Raw genomic sequence first — 19,166 nt, 5'->3', positions numbered from 1 at the left:
AGTGTTTTAATTAGTGTTATAATTTATAATTACATGTATAACAAATAATATGTACATTACTAGTAAAAAGTTTTTGAACAGTACTTTTTAAAGAATTCTCTTCTGCTTATCAAGCCTGTATTTATTTGATCAAAACACAGCAAAAGCAGTAATATATAACATTTATAATGTTACAAAAGATTTTTATTTCACATAAATGCTGTTCTTTTGAACTATCTATTCAGTGAAGAAACTGGAAAAAAATCTGTTTTCAACATAATAATTATTATTATTATTACTGAGCAAATCAGAACATTAGAATGATTTCTGAAGAATCATGTGACTGGAGTAAATTCAGATTTGAAATCACAGGAATAAATTACATTTTAAAATATATTCAAATAGAAAACAGTTATTTTAAATAGTAAAAACATTTCAAAATTGTACTGTTTTTGCTGTACTTTGGATCAAATACATGCAGGCTTGATGAGCAGAAGAGACTTCTTTAAAAAAAAACATTAAAAATCTTACTGTTCAAAATTTTTTTGACTGGTAGTGTAAATATAATTACTAATAATTGTAACTGAGTAGCATATAAGTATAATATATAAAATAAATAAGATTTAAAAAACAACAAAACGAGCGTTGCATAGACAATTCTCATGAATACATTTGTTTTAGCTGTTACAGATTAAGTCCCGGAATAAAGACCAAAACGGGCGACTTTAGTTTAAAGTCGAAGCGTATATATTGTATTTATATTCTTTATATTTTATAGAATGGTTTGGTAAACACCGTGAGGAAGTTTAAATCCTCCATGCTGCTTCGCTGTCGTCTTTGTTGTTGTAATGACGCCATCTACTCCTGTTCTGCCATTGGCTGAGAGGCGCCCGTTTTCGCGCCATTCGTATGTCTCGGCATTGTGGGATAGCATTAGGAGGTCAGACAGCGGCGCTCCAGGTCAACTCCGTGTTTCACCCAAACACTTTTCTTTGGACATTAAAGGATTTTAACGGATTCCAGCAATGCGTGGAGATGAAACGGATACGGAGTCCGTTAAATCAGCCGATGGTTCGATTCGGAGTAATTTCGAAGCGCTTTGCCAGGAGCTCAATATGGACGAAGAGACGGCAGCAGAAGCGCTTCAGAACTTCAGGTCCATCTGGAACACCTACACGCTGGAGGTTCGACTGTAATTCATATTCAAACAACAACTAAATGACAGGAACTAAATGACTTCTGCCTGCCTTTACCTCATCTGTGTATTCATGCAGAATAGTCAAGATAACCAGTAGTAGTTAGTAAATATTTCTTTACCAGTCCCTAACTATGAGGCAGCAACAAGTACGACATTCACACTGTTTTTTTCTAAAGTACCACGGTAGAAATACCATGATACTATCATATTAAATATCCAATATACCATGGTTATACCATGGTGCTATGCTACACGAATTCCAAAGTACCACGGTCAGCGTCCAAAGATATCTCAACGTAATTTAAAAACGCATTTTTATTTCTGCTTCTGAAATAACTGAGGACTCCCTGATATGTCACATGACATAAACACAACGAGAAGATGAGGAAGTCATTTAAAGGGAATGCTGGGAAACATACATATTTCCACACATTTCTTACTGGTTGCTAGATCTTTGATAGTAGACGGTTGTTAGATCTGTCAGATTGTAGACGTCTGTAGATTAAGGATATTAGTGGTGTTCATTTTATTCAATCTTAACCCTGTAAAAACTGACATATGAAATAATCTGATTAGTTAAAAATACAACCTTTAGACAGACTGTTTTTTTTTTTTTTTTTTTGCATATGTTTTATATAATATTTGATACGTCAGGCTTCCATGGCTTTTATATACATTTTTTTAACGTATTCTCTTCTGCTCACCAAGCCTGTATTTATTTGATCAAACATACAGCAAAAACAGTAAAATTGTGAAATATTTTTACTGTTTAAAATAACTGCTTTGTGTTTGAATATGCTTTTAAATGTAATTTGTGACCCTGGATCACAAAACCAGTCATAAGTGTCATTTTTTCAAAATTGAGATTTATACGTCATATTAAAGCTGGATAAATAAGCTTTTTTTATTAATGTATAGTTTGTTAGGATGGGACAATATTTGAGATACAACTATTTAAAAATCAGGAATCTGAGGGTGCAAAAAAATCTAAATATTGAGAAAATTGCCTTTATGTTAATGTTCTTAACAATGTATATTACTAATCAAAAATTAATTTTTCATACATTTACAGTAGGAATTTTACAAAATATCTTCATGGAACATGATCTTTACTTAATTTCCTAATGATTTTTGCCATAAAAGAAAAATCAATAATTTTGACCCATACCATGTATTTTTGGCTATTGCTACAAATAAACCCCAGCGACTTAAGACTGGTTTTGTGGTCCAGGGTCACATTTATTCCTGTGATCAAAGCTAAATTTTTAACATCATTACTCCAGTCTTCAGTGTCACATGGTCCTTCATAAGTCATTCTAATACACTGATTTGCTGTTCAAGAAACATTTTATTATTATTATTTTCAGTATTTAAAACAGATTAATATAATTTTCAGGATTCTTTGATAAATAGAAAGATCCAAAGATCAGCATTTATCTGAAATAAAAAGCTTTTGTAACATTATACAATATACCATTCAAAAGCTTGGAGACAGTATAATTTTTACAATTTTAATTCTAATTTTTTGTGAAAGAAATTATAGAATACTTTTATTTAGCATGGATGCTTTTAGTTGATCGAAAGTGATGATAAAGACATTAATGATGTTACAAAAGATTTGTATTTCAGATAAATGCGGTTCTTCTGGACTGGAGTAATGATGCTAAAGTCAGCTTTGAAATCACAGGAATAAGTAACATTTTAAAAAATACTCAAATAGACAGTTATTTTAAATGGTAAAAATATTTCAGAATTTTACTGTTTTTGCTGTACTTTGAATCAAATAAATGCAGGCTTGGTGAGCAGAAGAGACTTTTAAAGAAAAAAAAATCGTACTCAATCTTAAAAACTTTTGAATATAGTGACCCGGAGGTTGTCATTTTTACAATTATGCTAAAAAGCCTGAAAAAGTATAAACTATCTATCATATGACACAAGGCATGTAGTAGATTGTGTATAACATGTTCTCTTGATAATTTAGGCCCTTGAAATGTATGCATCTCATATGACAGTAGGCTGTGTGATTATATGTGTTTATTTGTGTCATGTGTTTGGTTGCCTCAGGGTGATGTCATTCACTGGCTGGCCTGCTCTCTGTATGCTGCCTGTAGGAAGAGCTCCATCCCCACTGTGGGACGGGGTGTGATGGAAGGAAACGGCGTTTCCCTTACAAGGATCCTGCGTTCGGCAAAGCTCAGGTAATATCTCAAACAGACATAAACAGATACCTGTAGGATGGGCGGCATCTCCTGTAATTTCTGTTTGTATTATGAAAAAGTTTGAGTTTTAAAAGTAAGAAGAGAAACGATATGCTCAATGGCAAGAGCGTTTATTTCATGCTTCCAAGGATTTTCTTTTCTAATAAATGGAGGTGTTTGTATTAAAATGTGTGTTATGCTTTCTTTCCTCTAGTTTGATCCAGTTCTTCAGCAAGATGAAGAAATGGTCAGACATGTCGAACCTCTCTCAGGATTTCCGCAGCCGCATAGGTCGCCTGGAGCGCAATTTTGAAGTGTCAACAGTGATTTTTCGTAAATTTGAGCCAATATTTCTGGACATGTTTCAGAATCCTCAGGGCGAACCTCCCAGGATGCCTAGAAGCCGCAAACACCGGTAAATCTACCCGCTTTTCTCTCCATTCTTGCTTTGTTTGGAAAGAGAAAAGGGTGTAACATACATTTATTTCTTTTGTAGGCGTCTTCCATGTCACATCAGTGATGTCTTCAAGTTTTGTTGGACTCTCTTTGTGTATACAAAAGGTAATTAGCCTGAAAGAAGCCTTCCCTGTTTGAACTATAGGCTGTCAGTGGGGTTTAGATAAGACTACTTGCACACTTTGCATCCAATAATACTATTAACTATGTAAAATAAAATATCTTTTAATTATTTCACAGCCATAGTAAATGAATAAATTGTGAAGGTTTGCAGTCAAACAAGTAAAAACACTATGTTTTTAAAAGTTTGGGATTTGGTAAAGCAAGCTCATGACGTGATTTCTGCTTTATTTCAGGTAATTTCCGTATGATTGGAGATGATCTGGTCAACTCCTACCACCTCCTGCTCTGCTGTCTGGACCTTGTGTTTTGCAACGCCCTCATGTGTTCCAACAAAAAAGATCTCATCAATCAATATTTCAGAGGTAAAACTCCCTTCAGCTCGCTGTGAGAGAATGTTTCCTTGATTAATTGTTGATTTTATGTTTACAAGTCATTATCCTTAAGAAGGCAGACAGAGTTACAAGTGAGTCCATTGATTGCATTAGAGGATTTACTTGCAAGGTAGTGCACTTAGTTTTGAAATATTGACTGAATATGTGAATTCGTTGTGCATTTGGAACACAACAACTTCTAACTACTAATTAATGGCCCTATAAAATGGCTTGTGATTTGTTTTCTTTCCTGTATTATCTGTTGAATCAGAAACCTAGGGCAGACCACAGAACATCACGGTTGTATCACAATAACACGTTTTCTTTGTTTCTTTGTCTTTGTCGTTTAATCAGGCTTCAGGAGTGTCCTAGCATACAGATGCTGCAATTTAGGATTGAAACATAAACTAAAAACTTAAAAGATTAATTTATGGTCAAGTGAGTAGGTTGCTTTGTTGTAATTGCTTCATTTATAGTCTGTTGCTCACCTCTTTTTAGGACTGCCAAAGGACACAGAAAACTTGGAGGAAATGCCCTGCGTCATGGACAAGTTGTGTGAGCTACATGATGGGTTGGTGGTGGAGGCCAAAGGCATAAAGGAGCACTACTTCAAACCCTACATAAAGACACTGTTTGAGAAAAGAGTGAGGAACACATAAACACTTATACAACCAATCTACACTGCAAGAACAATATGATTGTTTACAGCCATGTCATGTGTGCCACATTCTCAAATGATTGACTTATTTTCCTCAGATATTAAAAGGTGATGCTGAGAGTCTGACTGAGTTACTGGATACCCCGAATTTCCAAGACAACAAGTAAGCATGTGCTATGAAATTTTTGTATAAATTTTTTGGCTGTTTTTAGCATTTCAAAGCAAATTTGTATTTAAACATAAAATAAAATGCCTTATTTCAATATCTACTTGTATATGATTTTTTTTTTTCTCAGTAAAGCCATAAATCGTGAGTATGAGGAATATGTATTGACTGTGGGTGATTTCGATGAGCGAGTGTTTTTGGGGGCTGACGCAGATGAGGAGATTGGCACACCTCGCAAGGCCACCGCTGAGCCTCCATCAGGTCAACTGTCCGCCCGCATGCAGGTGGAGAACAACCTTCAACAGCACTTTGAGAAGGTACTGAAGATTTCTTTCACTGCTGCCACATTAGAGTAACGTCCATGATGCTGCTGATTGCCAATCTTAGTTGAAATCTCAGTCTTTATGATTAGTGTATATATGTGTGTGTGTGTGTGTGTGTGTGTGTGTGTGTGTGTATATATGTTTTTTATATATATATATATATATGTATATGTATATGTGTATATATATATATATATATATATATATATATATATGTATGTATATGTATACATGTATATGTGTGTTCACAACTTTTGGTGCACTTGGAATAGAATTTCCTTTAACTAGAGGATTTATAAAGAAAAAGTTATTTGAATCATGTTGTAGTTACATTTTCAAGTTGACTAGGTAAAAATTGTAAAAAAAAAAAATAAATAAATAAAAATCGAGAATTGGTTAAACGGTCTTATTTTTTTATTTTTTATTTTTTGCCATATTGCCCAGCCCTACTTTTTGCAATACTAAATATGTTAAAATGGTTTTTAAGATGTCTCTTATGCTCATCAAGTCTTTTATTTGAGGAAAAGAATGCAGTAGAAACAATAACATTGTGAAATATTCAAATTTAGTTTTCAATATTCAAATTTTAAGATGCTGTTATTCCTATGATGCAAGGCTGAATTATCAGCATCATTACTCCAGTCTTCAGTGTCACATGATCCTTCAGAATATGCTAATTGCTGCTTAAGAAAAATGTATTTTTATCACCATTAATGTTGAAAAGAGTTGTGCAGCTTAAAATATCTGTGCAGCATGATACATTTTTTAACATGTCCTTGCTGAAAAGTTTTTTTTTTAAATAAAAGTCTTACTAACCTCAAGCTTTTGCTCCTTCCTGCTGTGTTTTTGCATAGACACGCTCTCTTGCTCCCTCTACGCCTCTAACGGGTCGACGATATCTGAAGGAGAAAGAGGTGCTGGTCACCCCCGTTTCTTCAGCTACCCAAAGTGTGAGTCGACTGCAGAGCATGGTGTCCGGCCTCCGAAATGCTCCAAGTGATGCTCTGGTCCAAATTTTTAAGTAAGTATCTGCCAAAATCAAACGACACTCAAATAGTTCATTTTGGTTAGTTTTAAATTGGACATGGTATGCATGTACATTTAACTATACATAACCATCATGAATGCCATCAGTCTTAAGTTTTTGTGTTTTTTCACCATGTTTTTATAGTTCCTGCTCTCGAAATCCCACTGAGTCCGTTCTGAACCGAGTGAAGACTATGGGAGAGAGGTTTAAACAGGCCTACACCAAACCCACAGATGACCTGCCAGGAGCACATATGGGTCAGATATACTGCACATCTTAAAGATGTTTGATAGAGATGACTGTTATGAAAGCCTCATATTTTATCATGTAAGTAAGTGCAGGTTCTTGTGTGTAGATTTCGCAGAGAATCGTCTGAAGCTGGCGGAGATCTTGTACTTTAAGATCCTGGAGAATATCATGACTCAAGAGATGAAGAGATTACAAGGGAAAGACATGGCGGTAAGTCAGTGTAACTGCTAAACTTGATAAATACACTAGTAAAAACCATTCGCCCCTAATACCAAATAATGTGTATTTATCACCAAACACAAAGACGAAAATGGATTTTTGCCAGATGATCTTTTTGTTTTATATCTTCAGATCTTACTTTCTGCTTTTTTTATAAGATTGCAACCTCTTCCTCTCTTCTCCTGATCTCTATCAGGTCCTGTTGGAGCAGGAGGTGCTCCATTGCTCCCTGTTGGCATGTTGTCTGGAGGTGGTGCTGTTTGCATACAGCTCTCAAAGAACCTTCCCTTGGATACTGGAAGTTTTTCAGATTCCGCCTTTCTACTTTTACAAGGTAAAGAATGGTGTACTATTGCATCATTTTGCAGTTGATATTGATGTCTGTAGAAAAAAAAAAATCACAAACTGTTAAAAAAAATAGTTTAAATTGAAGTACTAAAGCAAATGTACATGTGTATGTGTAGGTGATTGAGGTGTTCATCCGCTCTGAGGAGGGTTTGTCCCGAGACATGGTGAAGCATTTGAACAGTATAGAGGAGCAGGTGCTGGAAAGCAAAGCCTGGACAAGAGACTCGGCCCTGTGGACAGCACTCAACAACGCTAACAATAAAGTCCCCACTGTAGAAGAGGTACATGCATACACTGTCAAACCACTTTTGTAGGGTGAACAGATTGTCAGGAATTAAATTACAGATATAACCTGTTTTTTTTGTGTGTTTCGTAGGTGAATTTTCCCAGTAATTTTGACACGGGCAACAATGCAGGTGGTCCCACTCACCTCCCTTTGGTGGCGCTATCCCCCATCATCCACCCTCGCATCAGGGAGGTCCGCACAGGCCTGGGCTCCAGTGCACGCAAAGGTAACACGTGTCTTAAAATGAGAGGCTGAGCTCTATGAGATGCCATGCATGTGTATAATTAAACCTGCTAAAGAGCATTTGATTGGAAAAAAATTACTAGGAATATTTTTGGACTGTTCACCATTTTAAAGTGCCTAGATAAATGCATATATGAAATATTACTGTATATTTAGTTAGGTAACACTTTACAATGAGGTCCTTTAGTTAATGTTAATAAATGCATTAACTAACAATGAGCAAAACATTGTTATAGTATTTATTAATCTTTGTTAAAGGTAATTTAAAAAAGTATAAATGTACATTGTTAGTTCATTTTAGCTCATTAAAAAAGATGTACTCATAATTTTTTTTTAATTTCTCTCTTAGACATCCCTCAGTCTCCCATCTCTCTCCATGACCGCTACAGCTCACCTGCAGCTGGCAGTGCCAAGAGACGCTTGTTTGGTGACGACCCTCCACCACAGTCCCCAATTAAAAGAATCTCAGTCACTCCCATCAAAATCATTCCCAGCATCTCGGATAACAACCAGAACACTACCACCACAACGACTGTCCTCTCAATGGCAACCGGAAACGGCCAGCAGCTAACTATTCCACTGCCAGGTATACCAAATCTGTCTCTTCCCCTTCTTCTTACATTTATTTGACAAAGCGTTTGTTGACATGATGGTTCCTCATCCTTTAGTGGTAAAGAACGATACAGGCGGCATCACAGTCATCCAGCTTCAAGCCAATGACATGAACCCCCTTACCGCTCAAGTCTTACTGACCGCCTCCCCCAGCCGAGCTGCAGCACCACCCGCCAGCTCCGACACACAGCCGCTGGCCGTCAACAAACCCCGCCGCACAGGATCCCTCGCCCTATTCTTCAGGAAGGTGAGAAAACGCATTCTTCGACTTCCACCATGTACTGTTGAATGAAGATCTTTGTTGGCTGCGTTGCATATGTTTTGTTGGGTTTTTTTTCAGGTGTATCATTTAGCTAGTGTGCGTCTGCGAGACCTGTGTTTGAAGCTGGATATCTCATCAGAGCTGCGAGGGAAGATTTGGACGTGTTTTGAGCACTCGCTACTGCACTGCACTGACCTGATGAAAGACAGACACCTGGACCAGCTGCTGCTCTGTGCAGTCTACATTATATCAAAGGTATGCCTTTTGAAATGTGGAAAAAAGTGCTATGGCAACATTGTTGTGCCATGGTACAGCAGTTCACTAGAGGTAATAAACTACACTACCGTTCAAAAGTTTGATGTCTGTTCAGATTTGTTTTAAAGTGATTTTCAAATAAATTTCTCTCACCAAGGCATGTATGCATGCATTTATTTGCTTATTTTTAGTAAAAATACAAAAATATTGTGAAATGTTATTACAATCGAAAATAACTGATTTCTGTTTGAATATATTTTAAATGTAATTTATTTCTGTGATGCAATGCTGAATTTTCAGCATCATTACTCCAGTCTTCAGTGTCACATGATCCTTCAGAAATCATTCTAATATGTGACCCTGGGCCACAAAACCAGTCTTAAGTAGCACAGGTATATTAGTAGCAATAGCCAAAATTACATTGTACAGGTAAAAAATATCGATTTTTTTCTTTTATGCAAAATATAATTAAGATATGGTGATTTTTTTTTTTTTTTTTTTTTTTTTTTTTTTTTTTTTTTTTTGCACCCTCAGATTCCAGATATTCAACTAGTTGTATCTTGGCTTATCCTAACAAAACCATACATCAATGCAAAGTTTATTTATTCATTTTTAAGCTGATGTATATCTGAATTTTGAAAAATTGACACTTATGACTGGTGTTGTGGTCCAGGATCACATATGCTGATTTGTTACTCAAGAAACATGTCTTGTTATTATCGTTGTTCTAATAATTCTTATCAACAGTTGGGTTAGGAAACTTTTTTTTTTCCCCTCAAGGATTCTTTGAATAAAAAGTTCAAAAGAACTTTTTTTTTTTTTTTGAAACAGAAATATTTTATAATATTCTAAATGTCTTACCTTTTATCAAATGTATGCATCCTTGATAAATGACAGTAACTACTTAAAAAAAAAAAAAAAAAAATCTTGACTCAACTTTTGTTTGTACATATTACTGAAACATTATTTTTGAGTGTAGGGGGAAAATATGAAATGAAAATATAACATGAAACATTTTAATTAAATTTTTTTTTACTTGCTTTGTTCTTCTGCAGATCACAAAAGAAGAGCACACTTTTCAGGACATTATGAAATGCTACAGAACCCAACCTCAGGCCAACAGTCATGTGAGTATTAATAGTCTTAGTCTTTCCAAACCCGTTACTAGCTGCTACTGTTTTATATTTATTTTGTGTGTGCTTAGTGTGAAAATATCATTTGAAAAAGGTTAAAAAAAAATGTCTGGTTGCTCCAGCTTCCTAATGTCAAAAGCCTTGGAATTTGAGCTGTGATGACAGCACATAGGAGGCTTTGATGCATCAGCATCCACAGCATCTTGTTGGTGTGTTTGTAGGTGTACCGCAGTGTTTTACTGAAGAGGCGTCCCAGAGAGCAGCAGACAGATGAGAACATGGAAGTGGATCCGCCAGCAGACCAATGTAAGGATGAAGTGGGCAAAGTCCTCCAAGTCTGTCTTTTTTGTTGTTGTTTTGTTTAATGTAATGTTAATACATAAACCAGGGGTGCAAACTTGTCACCTTTCAGACAAAATTCACCGCTTTCACCTTGAAATAGGTCATTCACTTGAATCGTGTAGATCTATAAAAAGGAAATGCAAAAAGATGATCAGCTCATATGCCGCTTTTTCTGAGGGGCAGATATAGACAACAAATAAATGCATAGGCAACAAATATATGTATAGGCAACAAATATATGCATCCTTGGTGAGCGTATATATATGCATTCATGTGTATATATTATTATTTTTGTGTGTGTGTGTTCACAGCCAATGAGAGGACAGAACAGACTGACAGAACAGAGGCTGACAGCGAATCAGAGGAAAGAGGAGACCTCATTCAATTCTACAACTCTGTTTATGTGCTAAAGATGAAATCATTCGCTCTCAAATATGCACATTCCACGCTTGATAACAAGGTTGGTGTATTGCTTTACTTAAAGAAGTCATCCACTTCCAGAACAACAATTTACAAATAATTTACTCACCCCCTTGTCATCCAAGATGTTCATGTCTTTCTTTCTTCAGTTGTGAAGAAATTATGGTTTTTGAGGAAAACATTTCAGGACTTTTCTCCATATAATGGACTTCATTGGTGCCCCGATTTTGAACTTCCAAAATGCAGTTTAAATGCGGCTTTAAAGCGCTCTAAATGATCCCAGCCGAGGAAGAAGGGTCTTATCTAGCGAAACGATCTGCCATTTTTTTTCGGAAAATAAATATATGTATACTTTTTAAGCACAAAAGCTCATGTAGCACTAGCTCTGGCATGTGCATCCACGACGCTACGTACTATTAAATCAGGTCAAAAGGTCTCGCGGAACATAGGCGGAACTACAGACCCAGTATTCACAAAGTGAACGTGCAAAGACTAAGGAAGTGCAATTAAGTCAAATGCTGTTTACAAACAAAAAGGTACAATGATGTCTGACGATTCTGAAGTTGTAGGAGAAAATGAGATGGATTTTTTTGCCATACTCTACCTTTTTGAGCTGGAGTACACAGACGATGAACTTGGACATGATTTGTAGCATCATGGATGCGCATCCCAGAGCCTGTGCTGCACAAGCTTTTGTGCTAAAGTATACAGATATTTTTTATTTATTTTTTTTTTTTTTTTTTTTTTTATTTATTTTTTTTTTTAAACAAATGACCACTCGTTTCACTAGGTAAGACCCTTCTTTCTCAGCTGGGATCGTTTAGAGCCCTTTGAAGCTGCATTTAAACTGCATTTTGGAAGTTCAAAATCGGGGCACCAATGAAGTCCATTATATGGAGAAAAATCCTGATGCTTTCCTCAAAATCATAATTCTTTACGACTGAAGACAGAAAGACAAGAACATCTTGGATGACAAGGGGGTGAGTAAATTATTTGTGAATTGTTCTGGAAGTGGACTTCTCCTTTAATTTGAAAAGGTAAAATCAGCTTTTAGTAACTGTTGGTTTTTTGAGACCATTTGCAAGTATTTGACTCTTTCTCTCTCTGTTTCTCTATCAAGATGGAAGCTCCTCCGTTATCTCCATTCCCGTCGGTTCGGGCTCAGCCTCTCTCTCCTCGCCGTGTATCTCAGAGACATTCCATCTTTGTCTCTCCTCATAAAAACGGCTCAAGTCTCACTCCCAGTACTGCATACACGTACAAGTTTACTGGCAGCCCATCAAAGGTTAGTCAAACTACAGGTAGTCACAATAAGCATCAACAGTGCATGAAACAGCATCTGAAACTGTGGATCACAAGATATTTTAAAAAAACATTGAAATACACACAATGCACATGGGCATTATTATAGTATGATAACTTATTACAATTTTAATAAATTAAAAATGCAGTTTACATGCTTTTTTTTTCTTCTACTGACTTCCATAATAATATAGATGTTGCAGTGGGTTTTTCCAGTTATAGTTGTGGCACTAACAGCCTTCTGCTCCCTGTTTCTCTTCAGGAGCTGAGTGACATAAACCAGATGATCCGTCAGGGTGGGGTGAGCAAGAAGCGGGCGTTCACCATGGAAGGCGACGAGACCGAGTCTCCATCTAAATGCCTGCGGCAAGAGAGCGACGACGTGCTGCTCAAACGCCTGCAGGATGTGGTGAGCGAGAGAGCGAGTCTGTGAGCTGTGAGGATGCCCAGTCTCCTTACAGACCCAATATGAAGCCAAAAACTCTTCTCATGTGCTGCTCAACAACTCCAGAATGTAGAGAGAGATGCGACAACAATCAGTCTCTTATCTGTTTAAAATCAAGCACATCAATTATGTCACAGAACAATAGCAAAGCCAAAAACATCACGTTACCATGACCTTTTTTTCTTTATTTACACCAGGATTTCAGAATATCAGGGAGATCGGTATAAACTTAATCGATTTATACCAAATCAAAGAATCACGTATCATGTTTTTTTCATGATGCTCATCATGCTTTGATTATGAATTGTTACTTGCGTTATTACAGTATTCTGTAGCTGTTGTTTTCTCAATCAAGTGTCATGTGACCATTTTTGTAGTAGAATCTCCCAATTTTTTATTTTATTTGAATCAAGTTATTTAATGTACTGGGCAAATGTAATCTTTTAAATAGTTTTGTTTTTATTTTTTTTGTGTGTTTTTGGTTTTCGATTACCAGCGGTCATATCAAAGTTTTGCAACCATCCTGCAAATCCTCTGTGGAGCTTTATGTTCAGATGTGTGGTATCTACACCTCTCAATTATGTAATATTTCTTTTCTGAGGTTCATTTATTTTCTCAGAACACTGTTTTCTGGTCATGTTTACAGTGCATTTAACATTTTAGATGTTAAATATGGTGGATTTTTTTCATCGCTTTGTTTATGTGGTGTACAATAGCTTGTTTAACACTGTTTGTGTAACAGTGATGCAAAAGTATTAATTGGTTCCACTCATGCTATTTTAGTAACATTTATTGGTCACATGCTCAGTGGGGTGGAAATGTGTTTTCTTCAAATCAAGTGATCTGTATTTCTCAGTTTTGTCGGTTAATTTGGGATTGAAATTTTATTCCTGTACAAATGTTGTTTATTTTATCCATTATGTTCATTTGCATTCATCTAATGCAATTTCTGATATCTTTGCAGTTGGTGCTTTGTATTATAGCTCTGGAATATTCTCCTGTAATATTTCTTGTATGTTTGTTTATAAAAACTCCATATTTCAGCTTAGAAATAGTTCTCTCCATTGTAAGTTTTTCCAGTGACTGTAATTTAGCTTTATTCTAAATGTTGGTTTGACCAGTCAGCTGTTGGTCTGTTCTACAGTCAGTGCCTTAGCTTGTACATAACAATAAAACATTTTATCAATTCTCGGAAGTTTTTTTTTCTGTATTACATCTTATCTTGAATCTGAAGATAATATGTGACACTATTTTTACAATCATTTCTCTAGGTCTGACCTAACAGTGTAGGATATTTTTGTTATGGAGAAATCAGATCAAACTATAAACCCAGGTTGGATAAGAAAGTTTATTATTGAATGTTTTTATTCTGCATAATGACCCTGAGATAGGATATCATTTGATTTATTTATTTATTGACCACTAAAGCTCATCTTAACACTTTTATTAAATAGCTCTGGTTGTAATTTTACTGAAATATACACTACCAAAGATCTTTAATGTTTTTTGTTTTTATATATAATATTTTTTATATAATAATAATTAAATTCTGCTCACCAAGCCTGCATTTATTTGATCCAAAATAAAGCAAAAGCAGCAATATTGTGAAATATTTGTACTATTTAAACTAATTAATTTAAACATTTAAACTACTATTTTTTGTCATGATGCTAAAAATTCAGCTTTGAACTCACAGGAATAAATCAAATTTTAAAATATATTTAAATAGAAAGCAATTTTTAACTATTTTAAATAGTAAAAAAAATCCATGTTACTGTTTGGATCAAATAAATGCAGGCTTGAAGAGAAATGCAAAGCAGAAGAGATTTAAAAAAAAAAAAAAAAAAAAAAAAAAAAAAACACTAAAAGTCTTATTGTTGACTGGTAGTGTATCTATTAGGTTGTAATTCAGAATCAGTATAAAAACCATGACTGTTTGTAAATTTCTCCTTTTTTCCATAAAGTGCATGATGTACCATTTATTATATATGGAAAAATAATCATTTTGTGACATTTGAAGTTTCGGGACGGATTGACGCTAGAGGGCTGCCGCGGCCCGCGAGTGTGAGCCAATCACAAAGTTCAGAAGGACTGACGCACATACGTCATGCACTCACAGGCCTACGTGACGCGCGAGTCGTGAATCAACTGATGTTTTGAGTAAATGAACTCTTTACGTGATTTCCCAAGATTTCCACGCCGCGAAATGTATGAGGAAATGTCAGTCGAGAGAAACTGGACGGACACCGAGACGAGGGCGCTGCTGTACATCCGACAGGACGAAGAAATCAGTAGGCAAATCAGTGGAACGGTGCGCGATTCTCTTATTTACGCTGAGATATCAAGGCTCCTCCGGGCGCAAGGGATCCACAGAACCAAGCGGCAGGTCACCACCAAACTGAAAACACTCAAGCAGAAGTTCCTGAAAATACACGAGCATCACAAAAACAGCGGGCACGGCAGGGTGTACTGGAATTACTATGATCTCTGCAAGTCCATCTGGGGCAGCAACCGCCCCACAGACGCTTTGACACTTCATAATAACGTGAAACTCGAAGAGCCCCAGAGTACATCCATCGAGGATGCGCGAAATGAGAGCAGATCCACTGACATCGAGGTGTCAATCAGTCACGACGAGGAGACGGATGACATGACAGATGGTGCGTCGCTGCATACTACTAAAACAGCGCGTCAAAAAGATAGACGATATTGTGCTGATTTACGGTCACATGACTTCACTTGCATCTTTAATTGAGCGACACTGCGCATTTCGCGTCATACAAATATGTGGAAAACTGTGTGAACTATGCAAATAGTGTGCAATGGTAAACATGTCAAAAGTATTTTCTTCTCACCAAGCCTGCATTTGATCCAAAGTACAGCAAAAACAGTACAATTTAGAAATATTTTTACTATTTAAAATAACTGCTTTCTATTTGATTATATTTTAAAATGTAATTTATTCCTGTGATTTCAAAGCTGAATTTTAAGCATCATTACTTCAGTCACATGATGCCTCAAAATCATTCTAACATTCTGATTGGCTTTTTAAAAAAAAGCATTTATTATTATTAGTATGTTGAAAACAGCTGAGTAGATTTTTTTTCCGGTTTCTTTGATGAATAGAGAGTTCAGAAGACCAGCATTTAACTGGAATAGAAATCTTTTGTAACATTATAAATGTCTTTGCATCACTTTCGATCAATTTGAAGAATCCTTGCTAAATAAAAGTATTAATTTCTATAACCCCCCACACCCCCCCCCCCCCCCGAAAAAAAAAATAAATAAAAAAATAAACTATATATATATATATATATAAGTTAAAAATGTATATAAATAACTGTTGTACATTCTGTCTTATAATATATAGTATGTCATGTTACCTACTGCCTCATTTACATTTGTTTAATTTAAATGTGTTTAAAAAAAAAGTTTAAAAAAAATATTTCCAATCTGTTTGAGTTAATAATTCAAAAGATCTGATTCAAAATCATTAATTTGCAAATTAATTTTTGCAATTTTTGCTTTAACTGAAGGTGTCCTAAACTGTGGTTCATAAGTTGATAAAAAAAAATCTAATTTAAAAAAAAAAAAAAAAAAAAAGTCAAACACTCAGCAGTTTTTAAATTTTTAACAATAAAGTTTAAATATTTTAGTTGTTTATCTGCATGTGACCATTAAATGTGTTTTGAAATATTGTTGAATTATTGAAATATAAAAAAAAAAAAAAAAAAAAAAATGACAGGGTGGAATTTAATAAATTAGTTTAGGTCAAAGTGGATGGACTAATGGAAAAAAGGGGGAATCCCTACTTTACCTGAACTTGAGTAATATATTTAATCTTTGAGTAAAATAAAATTGTTTCACACTATTATAATTATGACATGGAATAAAACACACATTTTACTAATTTATTTTGTGTTTTATATATATTTAGCTGGTTTTAAATAGGTTAACCTTCACACATTTCTTTCCATTAACTTGAACAATGTACAACAAAGTGCTATAACATAATATACTAAGAATAAACAAATGAAGCATACCAATAATAATACCAATAATAAACAATACTGACAGTGATGATGTGCATAACCGAGTATTATGTGTTCATATTTTTAGTTGTCGTTCAGCCTGTGAGGAAGAAGGCCAGAAAACATCCAATTACTGACTCTGTGAGAGATCCAGAACCTCTCCACGTGCAGAACCAGAGGGAGTATGAGGAACGCTTGCGAAGGGAAGCCAGAGAAGAGCAGAAGGAGGAACGGGCGAGTTTGATGGCCATGTGGAAAGAGATGATGGAGTTTCAAGGGAACCTCTTAAAGGAATTTATTCACCGCCCGTCTCTGCCTTCACATCCATCTTATCACAGACATGCTCTTCACAACCAAGGACGCTCTAGTTTTCCAAGCACTAGCTACATGGCACTGTACGACTCACCAGGGTATGAGCACATACCTCTCGTGACCTCTTTATTTCCTAGTTTCATTTCTAATCATTACGTGTCAAGCCTGGCATGATAATGTAGTCAAAAGTTATTTTAGTATTATTATGATTGAAAACTACATTAGTGTATAAATTAAAATTTTAAATTAGGTTTAATTTTATATTTAAATCTTGTTATTTATTTTTTTATTTGTGACCTTGGACCACAAAATCAGTCATAAGGGTCATTTTTTTTTTAAATAGAGATTTATATATCATCTGAAAGCTGAATAAATAGGCTTTCCATTGATGTATGATTTGTCAGGCTATAATTAAACTAATATTTGAAAATCTGGAATCTGAGGGTGCCAAAAATCTAAATATTGAGAAAATCGCCTTTAAAGTTGTTAATTAAGTTTTGATTTATTTACGATAGGAAATTTACAAAATATCTTCATGAAACACGATCTTTACTTAATATCCTAATGATTTTAATAGAAAAATCTATAATTTTACCCATACAGTGTATTTTTGGCTCTTGCTATTATGTTTTGTGGTTCAGGGTCACATTTATTTATTTTTATTCCACCCAAACATCACCATCATTTTAATTTATCAATGATATTCAAATATCATTTAGGGTTAATTTGTTTTTTGTTTGTTTGTTTTGTTTTATTTCAGGTTAAGTCAAATTTAACTTTATTTGTTTTTAGTGCTCTAAACTTATTTCAGTTTAAACTTATTTCTGTCTAATTTTCATTTAATTTCATGTTTTATTTTCTTTCAGCTTTAATTCAATAAATTTTGTAAATACTTTGAATTACCAAAATAGTCTTGAATAAGTAATAGTAACATGAACAACATTGTGGACATTTAGTATTTCCCTTTTTTTGATGCTTTTGGGGAAAAAATTGGTGTAATTTTGCAGAATGGATTCAAACATAATATGTGATGGGCATTTTGACATAATTTTGTGTGTATTTGATCATTCAAGCAAAATAAGCCATGAAAGAGAACTGAATTTGGCTTCATGTATAGGAAAAACAACAATTGCAATAAATGCATTTATTATAACCTGAGGTTGACTGAATTTTCATATGTGTAATATATTTGCCAATCACCATTTTGCTAATTTAACAATTTTGCCCTTTCACAGAGTTGAAACTGAGAATGAAAGTGCAGTCTCACACGAGGAAGAGGAGGAGGAAGAAGAGGAGAAATACGCTATTCCAGCTGAGATTGCACCCGTGTTGGACGTTCAACCTGTTAACCGTGCAAACGACAGCCAATCAAACACAGCGGAGACTGTTTCACCCCCGCCTACGCAATCAGCAGGAAAGAGCGATCTGGAGATGTGTGTGCTACGCAGACAGGAAAGAGTCTTACAGCTTCAGGAAGAATACTATTCACTCAAAATCAAGTATCTGAAACACAAGATGGCCATGGATCCATGATAGAACGCTAAAGAATAGCGTTAACTGTTTTGTCCTGTCAAGATGTGAAAATATGCTTTGCAGATGTAGATGTTCTCAGCTGGACTGTGGAAAATATAAATGTGTATGTGTCTGTGTACTTAAGCGCACATCATATTCCTTGTTATTGGTATTACATATTTTGACCAGTAGATGGCAAGGTGGTTATTTCATATTTTTTCCAAGAGAGATTTACAGGTAGGTATAGGTTTTTCTTTAAATATATGAATAGTTATAAATATTTGCAAACTTTTATGGCAGTTATTTTGCTAAAAATGTTTCCCATTTTCTTCACTACATGTTACTGGTGTTATTATACACTACGTCAAAAGTTCTTGAACAGTAAGATTTTGAATGTTTTTTAAAGAAGTCTCTTCTGCTCACCAAACCTGCATTTATTTGATCCAACGTACAGGAAAAACAGTCAAATTTTTAAGTTTGAATATATTTTTCAAACTTCAAAGTTTGAATATAAAGTTTTAAATTTGAATATGTTTTAAAATGTAATTTATTCCTGTGATTTCAAAGCTGAATTTTTAGCATCATTACTCCAGTCACATGATCCTTCAGAAATCATTCTACTATTCTGATTTGCTGCTCAAAAAACATTTTTAATTATTATTATGTTGGAAACAGCTGAGTAGAATTTTTTCAGGT

At 34.9% G+C, this 19,166-nt stretch overlaps 2 protein-coding genes across 2 annotated transcripts; both read left to right on the top strand.

Annotated features, from left to right (window-relative positions):
- Nucleotides 1-917: 917 nt before the first annotated feature.
- Nucleotides 918-13,804, top strand: rbl1 (retinoblastoma-like 1 (p107)). Its single transcript, XM_051113361.1, has 22 exons — nt 918-1,163; nt 3,242-3,375; nt 3,590-3,790; nt 3,872-3,936; nt 4,188-4,316; nt 4,824-4,969; nt 5,082-5,146; nt 5,280-5,466; nt 6,327-6,493; nt 6,644-6,756; nt 6,855-6,958; nt 7,164-7,301; nt 7,432-7,596; nt 7,692-7,827; nt 8,194-8,430; nt 8,513-8,703; nt 8,797-8,973; nt 10,029-10,100; nt 10,328-10,412; nt 10,760-10,908; nt 11,989-12,153; nt 12,433-13,804. The coding sequence occupies exons 1-22, from the start codon at nt 1,005-1,007 to the stop codon at nt 12,601-12,603; spliced, it is 3,156 nt and encodes a 1,051-aa protein (XP_050969318.1). The 5' UTR covers nt 918-1,004; the 3' UTR covers nt 12,604-13,804.
- A 762-nt stretch (nt 13,805-14,566) lies between these two features.
- Nucleotides 14,567-18,661, top strand: si:dkey-6e2.2 (uncharacterized). The gene is made up of 3 exons (XM_051113385.1): nt 14,567-15,275; nt 16,735-17,056; nt 18,194-18,661. Exons 1-3 carry the CDS (start codon nt 14,780-14,782, stop codon nt 18,489-18,491), a joined length of 1,116 nt encoding a protein of 371 aa, XP_050969342.1. The 5' UTR covers nt 14,567-14,779; the 3' UTR covers nt 18,492-18,661.
- Nucleotides 18,662-19,166: the final 505 nt, after the last annotated feature.

Source organism: Labeo rohita, chromosome 6, assembly GCF_022985175.1.
Source record: "Labeo rohita strain BAU-BD-2019 chromosome 6, IGBB_LRoh.1.0, whole genome shotgun sequence".
NCBI lineage: Eukaryota > Metazoa > Chordata > Actinopteri > Cypriniformes > Cyprinidae > Labeo > Labeo rohita.
The sequence above is the reverse complement of the archived record's forward strand: the minus strand, read 5'-3'. Positions and strand labels throughout refer to the sequence as shown.